The sequence below is a fragment of the Lepidochelys olivacea genome, assembly GCF_965140295.1.
Source record: "Lepidochelys olivacea isolate rLepOli2 genome assembly, chromosome: 6".
In the NCBI taxonomy this organism is placed as follows: Eukaryota; Metazoa; Chordata; order Testudines; family Cheloniidae; genus Lepidochelys; species Lepidochelys olivacea.
The window spans coordinates 98,273,171-98,288,980 of record NC_140416.1 but is presented as its reverse complement, the minus strand read 5'-3'; the positions used below and the strand labels follow the sequence as shown (position 1 = coordinate 98,288,980).

Sequence of the window (15,810 nt, the reverse complement as noted above, 5' to 3'; positions counted from 1 at the left end):
GGATGGCACCACATTTCCATTGATGTCTCTCCTGTCGCTGTCACTGGGAGGCACAGTGATAAAAGGGGAGCACAGTCAATACCTGGGGGATGTTAGCATTCTTGTTATAATCATGTAATTTGTTTCTATAGGTCTAACAGTGCACAAGCATCCTCAGTCCATACATGCAGGGAGGGTGGCGAGAGAGGGACCAACTGGAGCCCATCAGCTAAGCCCAACATACCACACAGGGATAATGCAATGAGTGTGTTTTGTTCTCACACAAGAGACAGAAAATCAGATGGAATTTTCCTGTTTGTATATCTTGCTTATTTAATCTGTATGGGGCAGGGATGTATCGGATATGTGTTGTTGAGCCAGTACAGAGCACATTCGAGGCACTATCCCCATGATTTACACTAACCGCACCCTAGACCTGCATTTTTGGCTTCCATGCTAGGGAAAGAACACACACTCATCCCCTGTACTTGCCATATTCCCTCCCTTCTAGGCTACCAGGAGGAAATGGAGGTTACTTGCTGTTACTGGAAGTTATTCAAGATGTGTGGTCCCTATCTGTATTCCACGTGCTCAGGGTCAAACTGATTGCCAGATTTGGAGAAGAAGGAGGCAACTAAAATTGTTGCAGGCTGTGCAAATTGCAGACTGTTGTTTTGGAGACTCAAAGGAAGTTTTAAGGAGACTGTGGGACTATCACTTGTTTCCCAGACTTCAAGGAGCTTGCTTGCATGCTCTACAGAGGGTTTGGACACCATTCTACAGAGACTGAGAGGGGTAAAATCTCCCAGAAAAGAACCCCAGAAGAGTGTATGTATGTATGTATGTGTACATAATTATATTTTGCACTGAGACTTGCAAAAGTAATCAGTACTAAAACTTGGGGAAAAACCCTTAAAAGAGTTGTTGACATTGTTCACAGTTACTTCAAGGGTTATAGGTAAACTGTTATGCATTCATAGATAGATATTTAGTTCATAAATTTTCCTTTAGAGTTTGTGTCATTCTCCTTCTATCAGAAATTAAATTCTGTATAAGCCCTGAAAAAACTAAACTCTGGTCTGTGCTACAGCAGAAAGGTAAGCTGAAGTACTGAACAGGAAAGATATACAATACCTGATCTTAGCATATTGCCTTCCCCAAACTTGTTGTACATGCACATTTAAGCAAAGCAAGATATTATTCAATTCAGAAGAATCATAGAATATCAGGATTGGAAGGGACCCCAGAAGGTCATCTAGTCCAACCCCCTGCTCAAAGCAGGACCAAACAAAGAAGTCAGTGTTTAAAAGTACATAGACAAATAAAATCCCCAGCACACTTTATATATGAAGGAGTGAAATGGTACTGAAAAGCTGTTAAAGGATGCAGTACCCCTTGTCACCATCATCTCACATAGGGAATTATTCCAGGGCTGATGCCAGTATGTTTAGCAGCTCTGCAGTTCATGTACTAGCAATTCCTACTAGTATTCATTTATATATAGGGCCCTACCAAATTCACAGCCACGAAAAATGCATCATGGACCATGAAATCTGGTCTCCTTCATGAAATCTGGCCATTGTAGGGGGGGTTGCAGTATTGCCATTCTTACTTCTGCAGTACTGCTGACAGCAGCGCTGCCTTCAGAACTGGGCAGCTGGAGAGCAGCGGCTGTTGGCTAGGAGCCCAACTCTGAAGGCAGCACTACTGCCAACAGCAGCACAAAAAGCAAGGGTGGCATGATATAGTATTGCCACCCTTACTTCTGTACTGCTGCCTTGAGAGCTGGATGCTGGAGAGTGGCAGCTGCTGGCTGGGCACCCAGCTGTGAAGGCAGCATTGCTGTCAGCAGCAGTGCAGAAGTAAGGGTGCCAATACTGTGACCACCCTTCAAAAACTTGCCACCCCCCCACCCACACACAACCCCCTTTTGAATTGGGACTCCCATGGTTACAACACCATGACATTTCAGATTTAAATATTTGAAACCATGAAATTTCATTAAATCCTATGACCATGACATTTACCAAAAGGGACTATGAATTTGGTATGGCCCAGTGCTAAATTTGTGCCAGGACTTGCCAGGACTGAGCCCGGTAAACCTTGCCAAGTCCGTTATGAAAGTAAATAATTGCTTGAGCCCCGGCACCTAATTGCTTGAGCCCCAGCTCCTCTTTCATTACAAATTAAGCACTGGTAGGGCCCTATTTATATACAGTAACTAGATTTCTTCCTGTGGAGAGCCACAAGCTAGTTCTCACATCACCTTGCAGCAGCCAGGTGCAATCGGCCTACTGTTTTCAGTGATGGTCAGCAGTACAAGATAGCATGAAAATGAGTGTAAGGCAACCCCTCAGCTGGACCAGGGCTGCTCACTCAGCTATGACTCACCCCTCCAGCAGAGCCTGCCGTGACTCATCTCTCAGGCATGATGCAACAGCCTACCCAGGGCAGGGGCAGATGACTCCCAGGCATAGGTATTTCACACTCCCCACCAGAGCCACAACTTGGTCTGTGCAACAGCACCATTTGGCTAGGAATCTTCCTGCTGCTTCAGGGTGTTACAGATTCCTTATGCTTCCAGCCTTCCCTTGATACTATCCCTGTTCCTGCCCCAGCCTTGTTCTAGCCTGCTCCAGCCCCGGTCCTGACCTGCTCCAGCCCTGCACCCAGCTCCTGACTCCCAGACCCTTGGACTGGCTCCAGCCCAGCTTCGACTTCATCTTGCTTCCAAATTCTGACTACGATCCTGAGTTGACATATCTATGGACTCTGACCCCAGTTCTTACTCATGGTTTGTTCCTGGACCCCAGTTTCAGTGCTGCCCTCGGCCTGGTCCCAACTCTACTTCCAGCTTTAACCCTTGATATCTGTTCTCGGACACTGCTTTAACCACCAGGCCTGACTGTCTAGAACTCAGAGTCTGAAAATGAGACCAGGAATGGGAACTGAATTGATGCCTCCCTTTATCCGGTGCAAACCAGTACCTTAGGCTGTCCCAAAGTAGTCCATTTGGTAAGGTGGAAGGGAAGAATTAACAATGTTCAATCAGAATAATCTAACATTGGAATTCTTTGTAACATTTGGAATTACCTTTAAATGTTTACTATTTAACGTCAACTGTGCAATATCTAAATGAATGGAATGGATCATACTAATTTAGTAAGACAAATCCTATGTTTCCAGAATTATTAATTCTTCAATAACTCAAGAAAAAAATTTTTTTTTTACCTGGATCAACTCCAATTAGGCTTTCTAGTTCTCTTATCTTTTGTACAGCTGTTTCTGATGCAATGCTATAATGCAAAGGATTTTGAGAAATGCAGTGGACCTTCGGGATTTCTTTAGAGTTATGAACTGCAGCATCCTCATTCTTCAGGTCAGTAACAAACATGCAGCCAGGAGAATGTGTAAAAGCCAGAGGAGACTCTACAATAGATGGAAAAACTTCAACTCAATATGCTATACCAATAACAAATAAATATTATTGATAAAGCACCAGAACGATAAGAATAATAGAAAAGTTGCATCCTAAAACATATACATGGTCCCTACCCCAAAAAGCCTACAATCTACGACAAGTGACATGTGAAGAGAGCTTATCAAATATATACATAGGTAACATTGTACGTTTGTGTGTGTGTGTATGTGTGTGTACACACGCACACACACGTGCACGTGTCTGGAGGAAAGAAAGGTAGGCTTATGGATCAGCCGAATGCATTTTCACTTAAGACTATAAGAAAACATATTTAGATGATCAGGCTTTTATTTTCAGAAGTGTCCCCACTTTTGTTACCCAACTTGAGCGATCTAGAACCTGATTTTGGAGGCACTGAGAACTTGCAGCTCCCAATGGAGTTAATCTGAAAATCAGGTCTTAGATGTCTCAAGTGGGGCACCCTAAATCATGATAGTTTTGTCAATTTAGGTACAAGTGACTTGTCTACAGTCATACAATGAGTCAGTGGTACAGCTGGGATTAAAATATAATCAGTCACGCAGTTCTGCAGAACAAACACTAAACAACATTGCCTTTCTTTAGTATATGTGAATTTAATGTATAGTAAATGTGTGTGAGAGGCAGCCTACCTTCTGTAAGCACTGCTCTAGTCCATGTTACTAAACTCACTTTGCAGAAGCATTAAAAAAATAATGTGTAGTCATTTAGACACAATGTAAAACACTGCCACTTAGGTTTGCAATCATTTCACATCCACTGTGCCCTCACTTTGCATTAAATATAAATGTCTGCATAAGGTGCAGTGCAGAGCTGTGTGGAGAATGGAAATGCTGTTTCACAAAGAATCCTGAAGTTTGTTTTTGTTGTGATTTGGAACAAACCGCCAAATTTTTGAAATTCTCTGTGAAAGAAAATTCAGGAAAATTTTTTTTTTGGATCTGTCAAAATGGATTTTTTTGAGAAAATCAGAATGTTTTGTTTCAGTTGATTTTATTTTATATTGTAAAATAAGTAGGCTTGGCAAAATTAGATTTTTAAAATAATTTTGACAGGGAATACAGATGTTTATTTTTAAGCATTTTGTTGTTGTTATTGAGTTAAATTTTCACAGTAGTGTAAAATTATGGTTTTAAAGTACAGTAAAAGCTGTGTTATCCGGCCCTGTACCAACCAGAAAGCTCTATACACTGCCATTTCTAATCTTATTAGAAAGTCTGCTTTATAGTCCCGGTTGGTGTGAGGCCGGCAGGCTCCCTATGTGGCTCCCCAGAAGCGGCAACATGTTCCTGTTGCTCCTAGGCGGAGGAATGGCCACGAGGGGTTCGGAGTGCGGGGTGTGTGTGTGTGCAGGGCTGGGGGGGATGCGAGGCACAGGCTCTTGGAGGGAGTTTGAGGGTGTGGGGTTGGGGCGAGGGCTCTGGGAGGGAGTTTGGATGTGGGAGGGGATGTGGGGTGCTGGATCTGGGGGGGCGCTCACCTTGGGTGGCTCCTCGCAAGCAGCGACCAGTCCCTGCTGCCCTTAGAAGCTAAACGGTTCTACGCATGCTGCCCCCGCCCCAGCACAGGCTCCGCAGCTCCCATTGGCTGGGAACTGCGGCCAATGGAAGCTGCCGGGGTAGTGTGTGTGGATGGGGGCAGTGTGTGCAGAGCCGCCAGCCGCACCTCAGCCGAGGGGCCGCAGGGACCGGTCGCTGCTTGCAGATTGGGTGCTTCCAGATTTGGCACCCTGCACTTCCCCATGCACCCCAACCCCCTGCCCCACACTCCTTCCCAGAGCCTGCGCCCTGAGTGCCCCCACTCCCACCCTCTTAGTTAACCAGAATTTTTCACTTACCAGCTGTCATAAACATACAGCTAAGGGTAGCATAAAATCCCTCCTTTACCTGTAAAGAGTTAAGAAGCTCAGATAACTTGGTTGGCACCTGACCAAAAGGACCAATAAGAGGAGAAGATACTTTCAAATCGGTGGGGGAAAGGTTTTGTTTTGTGTTTCTTTGTGTTCTCTCCAGGACAGCGAGGAACCAGGGCAAGAAAAATACATCTCCTAAAGCCATACCTGAACTAAGCATCTAAGATTACAAATTGTAAGTAATAGGAAGGAAATGCATTAGATTATCTTTTGTTTTAGCTTGTGAATTTTCCCTAGGCTAAGAGGGAGGGGTATTCCTGGTTTTTTTTGTAACTTTAAAGTTTTGCTGAGAGGGGAATCCTCTGTTTTTTTAATCTGATTACCCTGGAAAATTACCTTCCATCCTGATTTTACAGAGGTGCTTCTTTTACTTTATTATAAAGCTCTGCTTTTAAGAACCTGATTGGTTTTTAGTGTCCTAAAAACCCAAAGGGCTGGTCTGTGCTCACCTTGTTTACTCTCAAGCCTCCCCAGGAAAGAGGGTGAAGAGGTTTGGGGGATATTTTGGTGAAACAGGAACTCCAAGTGGTCCTTTTCCTAAACCTTTGTCTAACTGACTCAGTGGTGGCAGCGATATACCGTTCCAAGGACAAGGAATAATTTGTGCCTTGGGGAAGTTTTTAACCTAAGCTGGTACAGATAAGCTTAAGTAAAGGAGGGATTTTATACTACCCTTAGCTGTATGTTTATGACACCAGCAACCCCCATTCTCCCAACATGCCAGATAAAAAAAAAGCTTTTACTGTATTCTCCCCATATTTTTAATCCATTTTAATTTTTACAGTTGCAGGAAATTATGCGGGAGGGTCAGGCAATAATAATTTAAGACAGTATATGTTGAGGTTCACAAAAGTTAAAGTTTTATAACTATCAAAACAAAAATTGCCAGCATCACATGTCAAAATGTACAAAATAAATATCCTTAAAATCAAACTAAAGTTCTCAAGCAGCATTTTTCTTACTCTGTCTATCTGTAAAGTTAAATTATTATTGATGGAAAGATTTTTTTCATCATTTTGTGTGTGTATGGTGAAATCTATGTTTACTGACAGCAATTAAAATCTAATCCTTCCAAGTGTATATATACACAATATAATACAAAATTTGAAAAAAAATGTGAAAGAAAAGCAATTTCGAAATGAAAAATCAAAATGTTTCTTTCCCAAAATGCTGAACTGGAACCTTTCCACATTACCATAACTCTTTTTCTCTAGGTTTTCCTCCTAAACAAAATTTTGGTGAAAACAACATGATTTTGCATTTCATTTTGATTCTGCTGGAAGAATAGGTTATTCATCATCTTGTACAGTAACTGGAATTCAAGTTGTTTTGTCCCTATGGGTGCTCCATTTGAGGATGTGCATGCACTTGTGCACTCTCGATCAGAGATTTTTCTGCTAATATATCCCACAGGTCTGCACCTGTATTGTATGCTGCCTTATGCTCCAGTAAGAGGGCATATGGAGAAAAGCAGACCCATACCTCTCCAGTTCCTTCTCAACCTCAGAGCATAGTAAAAGTCTGAAGCAAAAGGGAAAGGAAGGTGGGTAGTGGAGCACCCATACAGACAAAAATCTCAAAGAATTCCAGTTACTATACAAGGTAAGTAACCTCTCCTTTTTCAAGTGTTGTCCATTTGGGTTTCTCATGAGGAGACTACCAAGCAGTACCTTAATGTGGAAGAGGATGCTGAGGAGGTGGATCCAGTACAGCGTGCAGAACAGCTTCACCAAATGTGATGTCCACTTTGGTGGCATGGAGTAAGGGATAATGCTGTGAAAAATATGTGAATGGAGGACCAGGTGGCTGCCTTGCAAATGTCTTGAGGCCACTGGAAGTAGACTGAGCCTGCATGAAGTGTGTAGTGATTCTAGGAGGGTGGGTACAATCTACAAGTCTCATAGCATGCCAAAATACATCCTGATACCTACTTACACAGTCGCTTGAGAGGAGATTGAATGACCCCTCATCCCCTCTGCAAAGCAAACTTTGTAAAGACTGTAGGAGCTGTTGATAAGCCCAATGGCAGGACACAGTACTGGTAATGATTGGTGCCCCCCATGAACCTGAAGAAACAACTGTGAACAGGGTCTATGGCTACTTGAAAGTAGGGATCCCGGATATTGAGGGTGACAAACTAGTCCCTGGGATCTAACGATGGAATGGTCATTGCTAGGATGAACATCCTGAAGTGCTGTGTATGAATAAAAACTTTTTAGAGATCAAAGGTTTAGAATCGATCTCCACCCTCCTTTTTTTCTTTAGGACCAGGAAGTACCTGGACCACAAACCCTTTCTGAAGAAGCCTGGAGGAATGATTTTGATCGTCCTCCGTTGCAGGAGGGATTCTACCTCCTACTTTAGGAGCCTCCTGTGAGAAGGATTCCTGAACAAGGATGGGGGGGGGGGGAGCAGAATTGGATGGAGTAGCCCAACAGTTTTCAAACTCTGGGTTGGGACCCCATAATGGGTCACGACCACATTTTAATGGGATCACCAGGGCTGGCTTAAACTTGCTGGGGCCTGGAGCCAAAGCCTGAGTCCCACTGCCCAGGGCTGAAGCCTAATGGCTTCAGCCCTGGGCAGCAGGGCTCAGGTTACAGTCCCCCTGACTGGGGTTGAAGCCCTTGGGTTTCGGCTTCCGTCCCCACACCCGGGGCAGGAGGCCTTGGGCGAGTTCAGTCCCCACTCCTGGTGTAGTGTAGTAATTTTTGTTGTCAGAAGGGGGTCGTGGTGCAATGAAGTTTGAGAAACCCTGGAGTAGCCGGTCAAGATTATTTCCGGTACCAATTTGTCTGAGGTGATATGCTCCTAAAAATGGAGGAAGTGGGCAAGGCGGTCTCCATAGGTTGAGAGAATGGATGAATGCTATAACTAAAGATCCACTGGGGAGAAATCTCGACCAAAGTATCAAAATGGTCATTTGGATGAGGTAGCCATCTGAGAGGCGACAATGGAGGATAGGCCTTTCTTGTGCCTAAACCTTTTTTTGGGTGGCTCAATAATTCTTTGAGATGCCTTATAGTACACCGGATGGGAGCATTGTGCTGTCTGAAATTTGCTATATTTTCACTTTGTAGATGGAGTGTAGATACCAAGAAAGTGCAACGTCACCCTAGAGTCTTTGAGTGAATGAAGAGATCTGTTTGTATGTCACTAAAGAGCTTAGGCCCTTTATAAAAGGCAAGCCCATAATATTTTGTACTTCCTTGAGCAAGCCAGAGGACTGTACCCAGGAGGCCTGGCACATGACTAGGGCACAGGGCATAGAATGAGAGGCCATATCCACTGTGTTAAGGGAGGCCTGCAGGAAGGCTATGGCTACTGTATGACCATCTGTAATAAGAGCTAGAAACTGCTCTCTCTTGTTCTGAGGCAAAGACTCAATAAAGTGAGAACATTTACTATAATAGGTAAAGTCATATTTTGCCATCAAAGCTTGGCAGTTGGCAACTCAGAACTGGAGACACTGATAAGTAGCTCTTACACCTTAGAAGGTCAGATGGTTAAGTTCTTTGTCAGATATTGCTGACTTCTTTTGTTCGCAACATTGACGACTAGGGAATTAGGAGTGGGATGAGAAAACAAGTACTCTGAGCCCTTGGCTGGGCCCTAGTACTTTTTATTGACCCTGTACAGGTGAGTGAGATGATGGCCAGAGTCTGCCACACTGTGTGGGCTGGTGAGAGAACAGCCTAATTAATAAGTAAGGCTACCTTGCCCTGGGTGAAGGTGTGCACTAAGGATTGCTTTTGTTCCTGGATTTCCTCCATGGGAATCTGTATAGCCTCTATTATGCATTTCATCAAGTTCTGAAAGTTGTCCATGTAGAATGGCAGAGAAAGCACAGTTGCCTCTTCTGGGGCATACTTCATCTGAACTCTTGCTCCCCTGGTGGCCCCTCTTGAGTAGTGTGAGGAGGCTCCTGAGCTACTGGTGGATGGGAATCCTGCTGGGACCTCTTGTGTAAGAATACCCTGTAGACTTGGTGAGAGAGGTACCTAGAAGCTACCCATGAGCCCAGGGACTATTCCCCCAGATGAAATGTGTCCAGCAGTACAGGAGGCAGTACAAGAGAAGACCACAGTCATTTTGGAGAGATCTAGCTCTTGATGAACGGTACCTGGTAAGATAATTTCTTTTAAGAGTCCTTCCATCTGGAAGAGTCTGATCTTGGTACCAGTGAGTCAATAGCTCAGGGCTGCTTAACTGTAGGCTTCTCGGTACTCAGATTTTCAGTATGCAGTATCTTGGCACGTGGCTTTGAAGAAAGTGTTCTTCAGCAATGCTGGTGCCTTGATACCATGTCTAGTGGGAGCCTTGGCAGTATGTGCAGCTGGATGTGAGGTTTCCCTGCTCCCAGATCTAAGTGGAGACTTCTCTTTCCTAGATACTCTATCAGGGGAGTGGGGTCTCTTATGTTTGGTAGCTCTCTGTGCACCTGAAGTCATCTCCTGATTTCTGGAGGTTGTAGCCAATGAAGTCTCTGGAGCACTCTGCACTGCTGAGTCTAATGGTGTGTGTGTGTGCGCGCGCGCGTGTGTGTGTATTGGAGCACTCTGCACTGCTGAGTCTAATGTTGTGTGTGTGTGTGCATGCGTGTGCAATCTGATCCTGTGGGTCTACGGGAGCACTTCATGGAGAGCAGTTTCAGATGGTCTTTCCTTAGTTTTTGACATCTGCTCTTGAAGCCTGGATGGGACAGGAGCGGCAGCTGGAATGCCTATCACAGAAGGGAGAAAGTCTTGTGTCAGGATTGGAAGGGCTTGAATCCTAGGATCTTGGGCATATCCTGCCAGGAAAGCTGCCAGTCAAGAAGGCCTGAGAGAAAAGGGGGCCTCAAAGAAAGGGGGGACAGATGCGGGAACTCACCTTCAAAGCACATCTGTGCTATAAAATGTAAATTAACAATATCCAAAACTAAAAATTAATTATAAAACAAAAATAAAGAGTAAAAGGGCAGAAGAATAACTGTCAGCCAGATAGCTGATACCACAGAACTCCATCTCAAGCTGCAGGAAGTTAAGAATGAACTGAAGTAGCACGGGTCCACTCCTGCCGACATATTCTAAGACTGGAGCACAAGGAGGTGTACAGTGCAGGTGTGGCCCTGCAGGTACTACAAGCAGAAAGATCTCCAATCAAGAGTGCATGGGCATGTGCACAACCTCAGGTGGAGCACCCATAGGGAAAATAACTCAAAGATGAACTGTTCCAACAGAATATGGGTCCATCAAGGGTTTTCCAACCAGGTCTAGTTCAGGGCAATGAAGATCAGACCCACTAACCACATCCTGCCAGTTAGAAGTCTCTCAGTGTACAGTGAACAACATAAAAATGAAATCAATGTTATCTCAACCATAAAAAGTACATCATATGTAGTACATACTGCAGTTGCTGACTGCTTCCACCCCTGTTACTCCACAGGCCCAAAACACTGGAACATCCCCAGGGTGAGGCTGAACTGGATCTCCATAGTCTGGGCTGGAAAGGTTTTGGATTCCCAACAGGCCTATGATTGACAAACAGTAAAACAACATTAAATTCCAGCAAAGCAGTAATGGTATAAAGCTGAGCTCATCCAGTGACACGGTGTTAAAATTACAGCATGGAAAGCAGCAATGGCAAAGCCAACCTATGACTCAAGTGGCTTGTTCGGTTCCCTTAGCATGCATGTATGTGTCCTCAGTTCCTCTCCTAATATTACACGCCTTAAATTTTTTTTGTACGTTAGTAAAACACAGATGATATTTTATTACATATTATATCTGGCTGTATCTGAGACAAATGAAAACATGCTGAGCACTCTCTGAATTTCAGAATTCCTAGGAAACGTTCTTACAATAACTGATCTGTTCACTCAAGAGCTACTTTCATAAGAGTTGTGGTGGGTTATTCCTATTTGCCACTACAGGCATGTTCCTACCTACAGCACATTCTCCAGTGCTCTGTCCAGCCCATTTTCATTAACTAAAGATAAGGGCCTCCGCTACTTCCCTTTGGCAGTTATTCCACAGCTTATTAGATCTCACTTATCAAACCTTTCCTGTTCTTCAGCCTAAATTTTCCTTTGCTTGACTTAATTCAATTATTTCTAGTTATACTGTCCTGGATCATCCTAAACAATTGATCTTTCTCCTTTGTGTTTATGTTCTTCAGACATCTGCAGCTGGTTTTCTTATTTTCCCTCACCTGCCTTAGACTTCATTTTAGTGAGCCATATGTGATTATTTAAAACTCTCCTCAGAGACCAACAAAAATAGCCTCAATCATTTTTGTTGGCTCTTCTCTGAATGCACTCCAATGTATAGTTTGCTTTCTAGCAGTTAAATACCCAGACCTCTATGCATTATTCTAGGTGCAGGGTCACTAGTGCTATATAGACCTCCCTCCATGCTCTGTAATTTGATAAAACCAATAACTTCACTGGCTTTTTTTATTACTACCATCTCATAATAAAAGGTCATTTCTAATATGTTTTCCACTGTTGCCCTTTGATCTTTTGCTTTCCAAACATAATCTTTCTATTGAATCGCTGTGTTCCATTTTTCCCCTACATGAATGAGCTTACATTTTTCTATGCTGAACTTCATTTTGTTTGTTCTTGACTGTATTTCTAAACTCTCCAAGTCAGTTGTATTATTTTCTCTGTCCTCAGAGTTGTTTTTAACACATCTTAGTTCAATATCATTTTGAAATGCAATGTGGTGTTTACTTTCAAATTCATTAATGAAGATGCTAAATAATACCAGACTTACAACTGATCCCCTGTCTCGAAATTGACATCTCCCAACACTGCCATTTATTGTTCCCCTTTCCAATGATGGGACAGTGCACATATTCAAGCCAAACCACATGTATTTTTCAAATAAGATTTAATCAAATACTTTACTGAAATCAATATAGACTACATTACTTCTTTCCCTGTTTCACACATCCATCTCTTTATCCAACACATTTTCTGTGTTCAGTCACATCAAACCTTCACTTTCAGCTAAACTAAATTGTAAACAAATCAGTACCTATGTACCTATAAAAAGGTTTAGGTTTTTAATGTAGCCACTTGAAATTTAGGCTGATGTTTATTGTTCCCTGTACCTTTTGTTAATTTTTTTCCTTGGCTTTATAGTTTCAGTCACTCCTAGAATAAAATGTATGGAATGTACACTGACCAGGGTTACCAATGTGAATTGGTGCTCCATGTGAGTCTTTCAATGGATAAGTAGCTCCCACAACTGCTTCTAACTTGTCTTCAGGAATCGGTCTCATTGTGACCACTAAATTGCAGCAAAAACTAGCAACTCTGCAGCAAGGGATATCTGTCTGACAATATTTTAAAAATAACCAAGGCATTAGCAGGAATTGAAGAACTGTCAAGGTTTATTTTCAGTTCTGAAATGACTATGCACCCTTGAATTTATAAGGGGCACATTTTAACATATATTTTTAAAGGATTTTGAGTAATATTCTAACTAGCATCTAATGAAAATAATCCATTTCCTATAACAATCAATAGTGAAGAAACCAGACATTCTACCCTTTAGCTCTTGTAATTAACTTGTATTACAGTGAATATCTTCTGCACCATTAATTATGTTCTAAGAGCTAAATCCTTAAATTGGCATATGCAGCATGAATTTTGGTAAGCCCAGATAAACTGTGGATCCCAGGTATGTAGCTCTAACTGCTAGTTTTCTCTCCTTCTATGGGCGGTTGGGGGGAAAGCGGGGTAAAAAGCACAAAGAAACAGATCTATTGGCCACAACCCTCCATGCATGCTAAAATGCAGGGAAACTGCATATAGCAGTGTTTGCAAAGGTCCTACAGATCCTTATCGCAGTACAACCCAAAATTGGCAATCCTCCATTTCCATAGCAGAAATATTCAAGTTCCTTTGGGCCAGGGTCTTTCCTGTCCATGGAAGAGGAGTCACAGATTGGTCCTAAGAAATTTTAATGTTGAGTCATTTCCACTTAGAAACACAAATCTAGGTTATAAAGACAAAATGCCTTACTTCCAAGTTAATTTGTCATTTGAGAAATAGTAAGCAAACCAAAAAATAATACTGTCTGCACAGGAAATGTTTAATAAAAGGTATTAGATTTCAATTAAAGTATAAAGAGATAATAGTTAAGAATCATTCATAGGTCTAAATTCAAAAGATAAAATAAATGCTATCTTGATAATACCATTACTGAAATAAATAGCGATATTTTCTTAATTCTAGAATGGAATAAACACAATTAGAAAAATTCTTCTTTATAAACAACTGTAGATATTTTCTCCAAGCTGAAGACTAACATAGGCTCTCACTGTGAGAGTGATATTTTCTTCTAATTGAGACCAAGAAAACAGAAACAAACATGTCGAATGATAACCCAAGGTGAAACAAAAATCCATTGCATAGTACAGTCAACCTTTTAACTAAACATCAAAACCACGTGGAGATACTAAAAGTGGTTTATTAGTAGGCAATATTGTGTGTATTGGAGATGGTCTGTGGTACAGGTTTCAGTGTACAAAAACGTGCTGATGTAACCCTATCTGAACCTCGATGTAATTTAACAATTACTGTATTCTTACCTTGTACATGCTTATGTTGCATTTCTGCTCGAAGTTCCTTAGAGGAACACCAACCTTGTGGACTGCCTTTTCAAATGAGAAGCTGCAGCCTAAATAAAAAGTCACCATGTCTTTAAGCTGATCAAAATAATCCTTCAGACTTGTCAAAGTGCCAGTACAAGCTCCATACTCATATATCCTGTACAGCAGGCAATCAGTTCTAATGAAATAAAGGAAAAGCTATATTGTCAAAATTATCACAATTTTTAAAGCAAAATGAATTATTACATGAAGAAATGTTGCCTAAATTGACATTCATGAAGTGTTAAATCTCAGGATTTTTCCTGTTCTGTTCATTTCTTTTTCTTCTTGGTGATAGCGCAACCAACACAAAATAACTGGTTAATCTACCTTGCTGTAAAGGTTGACCTTTAATATGGGTTGCACATGTCTGTTCCACTGTGGGTGTGAGTGCACCCTGTGCATAGTTAGAGATTTTTTCCCCCTCAGTGGTACCAGTTGGTGTGGCTTGAGAGCCCTCTCTAGCCATGCACCGATGCGTGCTGCTATAAGAGAGCAGAGCTGCCGCTGACCTGCCATAGTTCCTTTGTACCAAACAAATTCCCATAGAGAGGGGAAGGCAGGAGCGTCATGGAATGGACATGTGGAACACATCTTGAAGAACAACAATTACAGAAAGGAAAGTAACTAGCTTTTATTCTTTGAGTGATTGCACATGTCCATGCCACTGTAGGTGACTCAAAAGCAAACATGCAAGGAGGTGGATTCGGAGTCTACCTGAAGAGTGATTGTAAGATAACTGGTCCAAAACTGGCATTGTCTTTGGACCAGTGGTTCTCAACCTATTTACCACTGTGGGCCACATATGCAGTTCTCTATGTGTTATGTGGGCCAAATCCACACAACATATATACTACCTCTATGGTCCTAAGGATATCACATGGGCCACAGCTGTGTGCTAATTGGGCCACGGGTTGAGAACAACTGCTCTTGACTGACAAAAATGGCATAATGAGATGCAAAAATGTGGACTGATGACCAAGTGGCTGCTTTACAAATGTCTACAATTGGCACTTGTGCTAAGAAAGCTGCAGAAACTGCCTGCGCACTAGTAGAATGTACTAACACTCTAGTTGGTGGGATTGTATTAACCAGTCGGTAGCAGAAACGAACGCAGAGATCCAGGAGGAGATTCTCTGAGTGGAAACTGGTTGGCCCATAGCTCTGTCTGCAACTGCTACAAACAACTTCATACAGGATCTAAAAGATTTAGTTTGTGCCAGGTAGAAAGCTAAAGCTCTTCTCACATCCAAGAGTGAAGCTTTTCCTCATCCCTATGTGCATTGTGTTTCAGATAGAACATGGGCAAATAGATTGCTAGATTAACATGAAAATTAGAGACTACTTTTGTGAGAAATTTTGGGTGGGGGCAAAGATAAACTTTATCCTTTTGGAAAACTGTATGGGTGGCTCTGACATCAGAGTTTTCAACTCACTCACTCTTCTGGCTGAGGTAATTGCCACCAGAAATGCTACCTTCATGGAAAGGTGAAGGAGGGAGCAAGTTGCAAGGGGCTCAAATGGTGGTCCCATCAATTTTGCTAGGACTGAGTTCAAAAGATCCCAAGGAGGGATGGGGTCTCATACATGTGGGTGTAATCTGATCAAGCCCTTTAAGGATCAGGTGAGGATGAGTTTAGAGAAAGGGGATCTGTTATCCACCAAGACATGGAAGGCTGAAATAGATGCCAGACACACCCTTATAAAACTAATTGCAATACTCTGTTTTAAATCTAGAAGATAGTCAAGGACGAGGTTCAGGGGCCCTGCTCCGGAAATACACCTTTCCTATGAGACCAAATGGAGAAGTGCTGCC

The 15,810-nt window shown here is 42.4% G+C and overlaps 1 protein-coding gene across 2 annotated transcripts in view; it reads right to left on the bottom strand.

Moving 5' to 3' along the window:
• The window catches only part of DGLUCY (D-glutamate cyclase), a 104,343-nt gene that overhangs the window by 55,049 nt on the left and 33,484 nt on the right, over positions 1-15,810 (bottom strand). For both annotated transcript variants that reach the window (XM_084632777.1, XM_084632776.1), the window contains exons 4-7: positions 13,935-14,133; positions 12,524-12,674; positions 10,741-10,863; positions 3,211-3,408 (exon numbers count right to left, since the gene is read on the bottom strand). In XM_084632777.1, the coding sequence (XP_084488903.1) occupies positions 3,211-3,408; positions 10,741-10,863; positions 12,524-12,674; positions 13,935-14,133 (671 nt within the window). The remainder of the gene's footprint in view (positions 1-3,210; positions 3,409-10,740; positions 10,864-12,523; positions 12,675-13,934; positions 14,134-15,810) is intronic.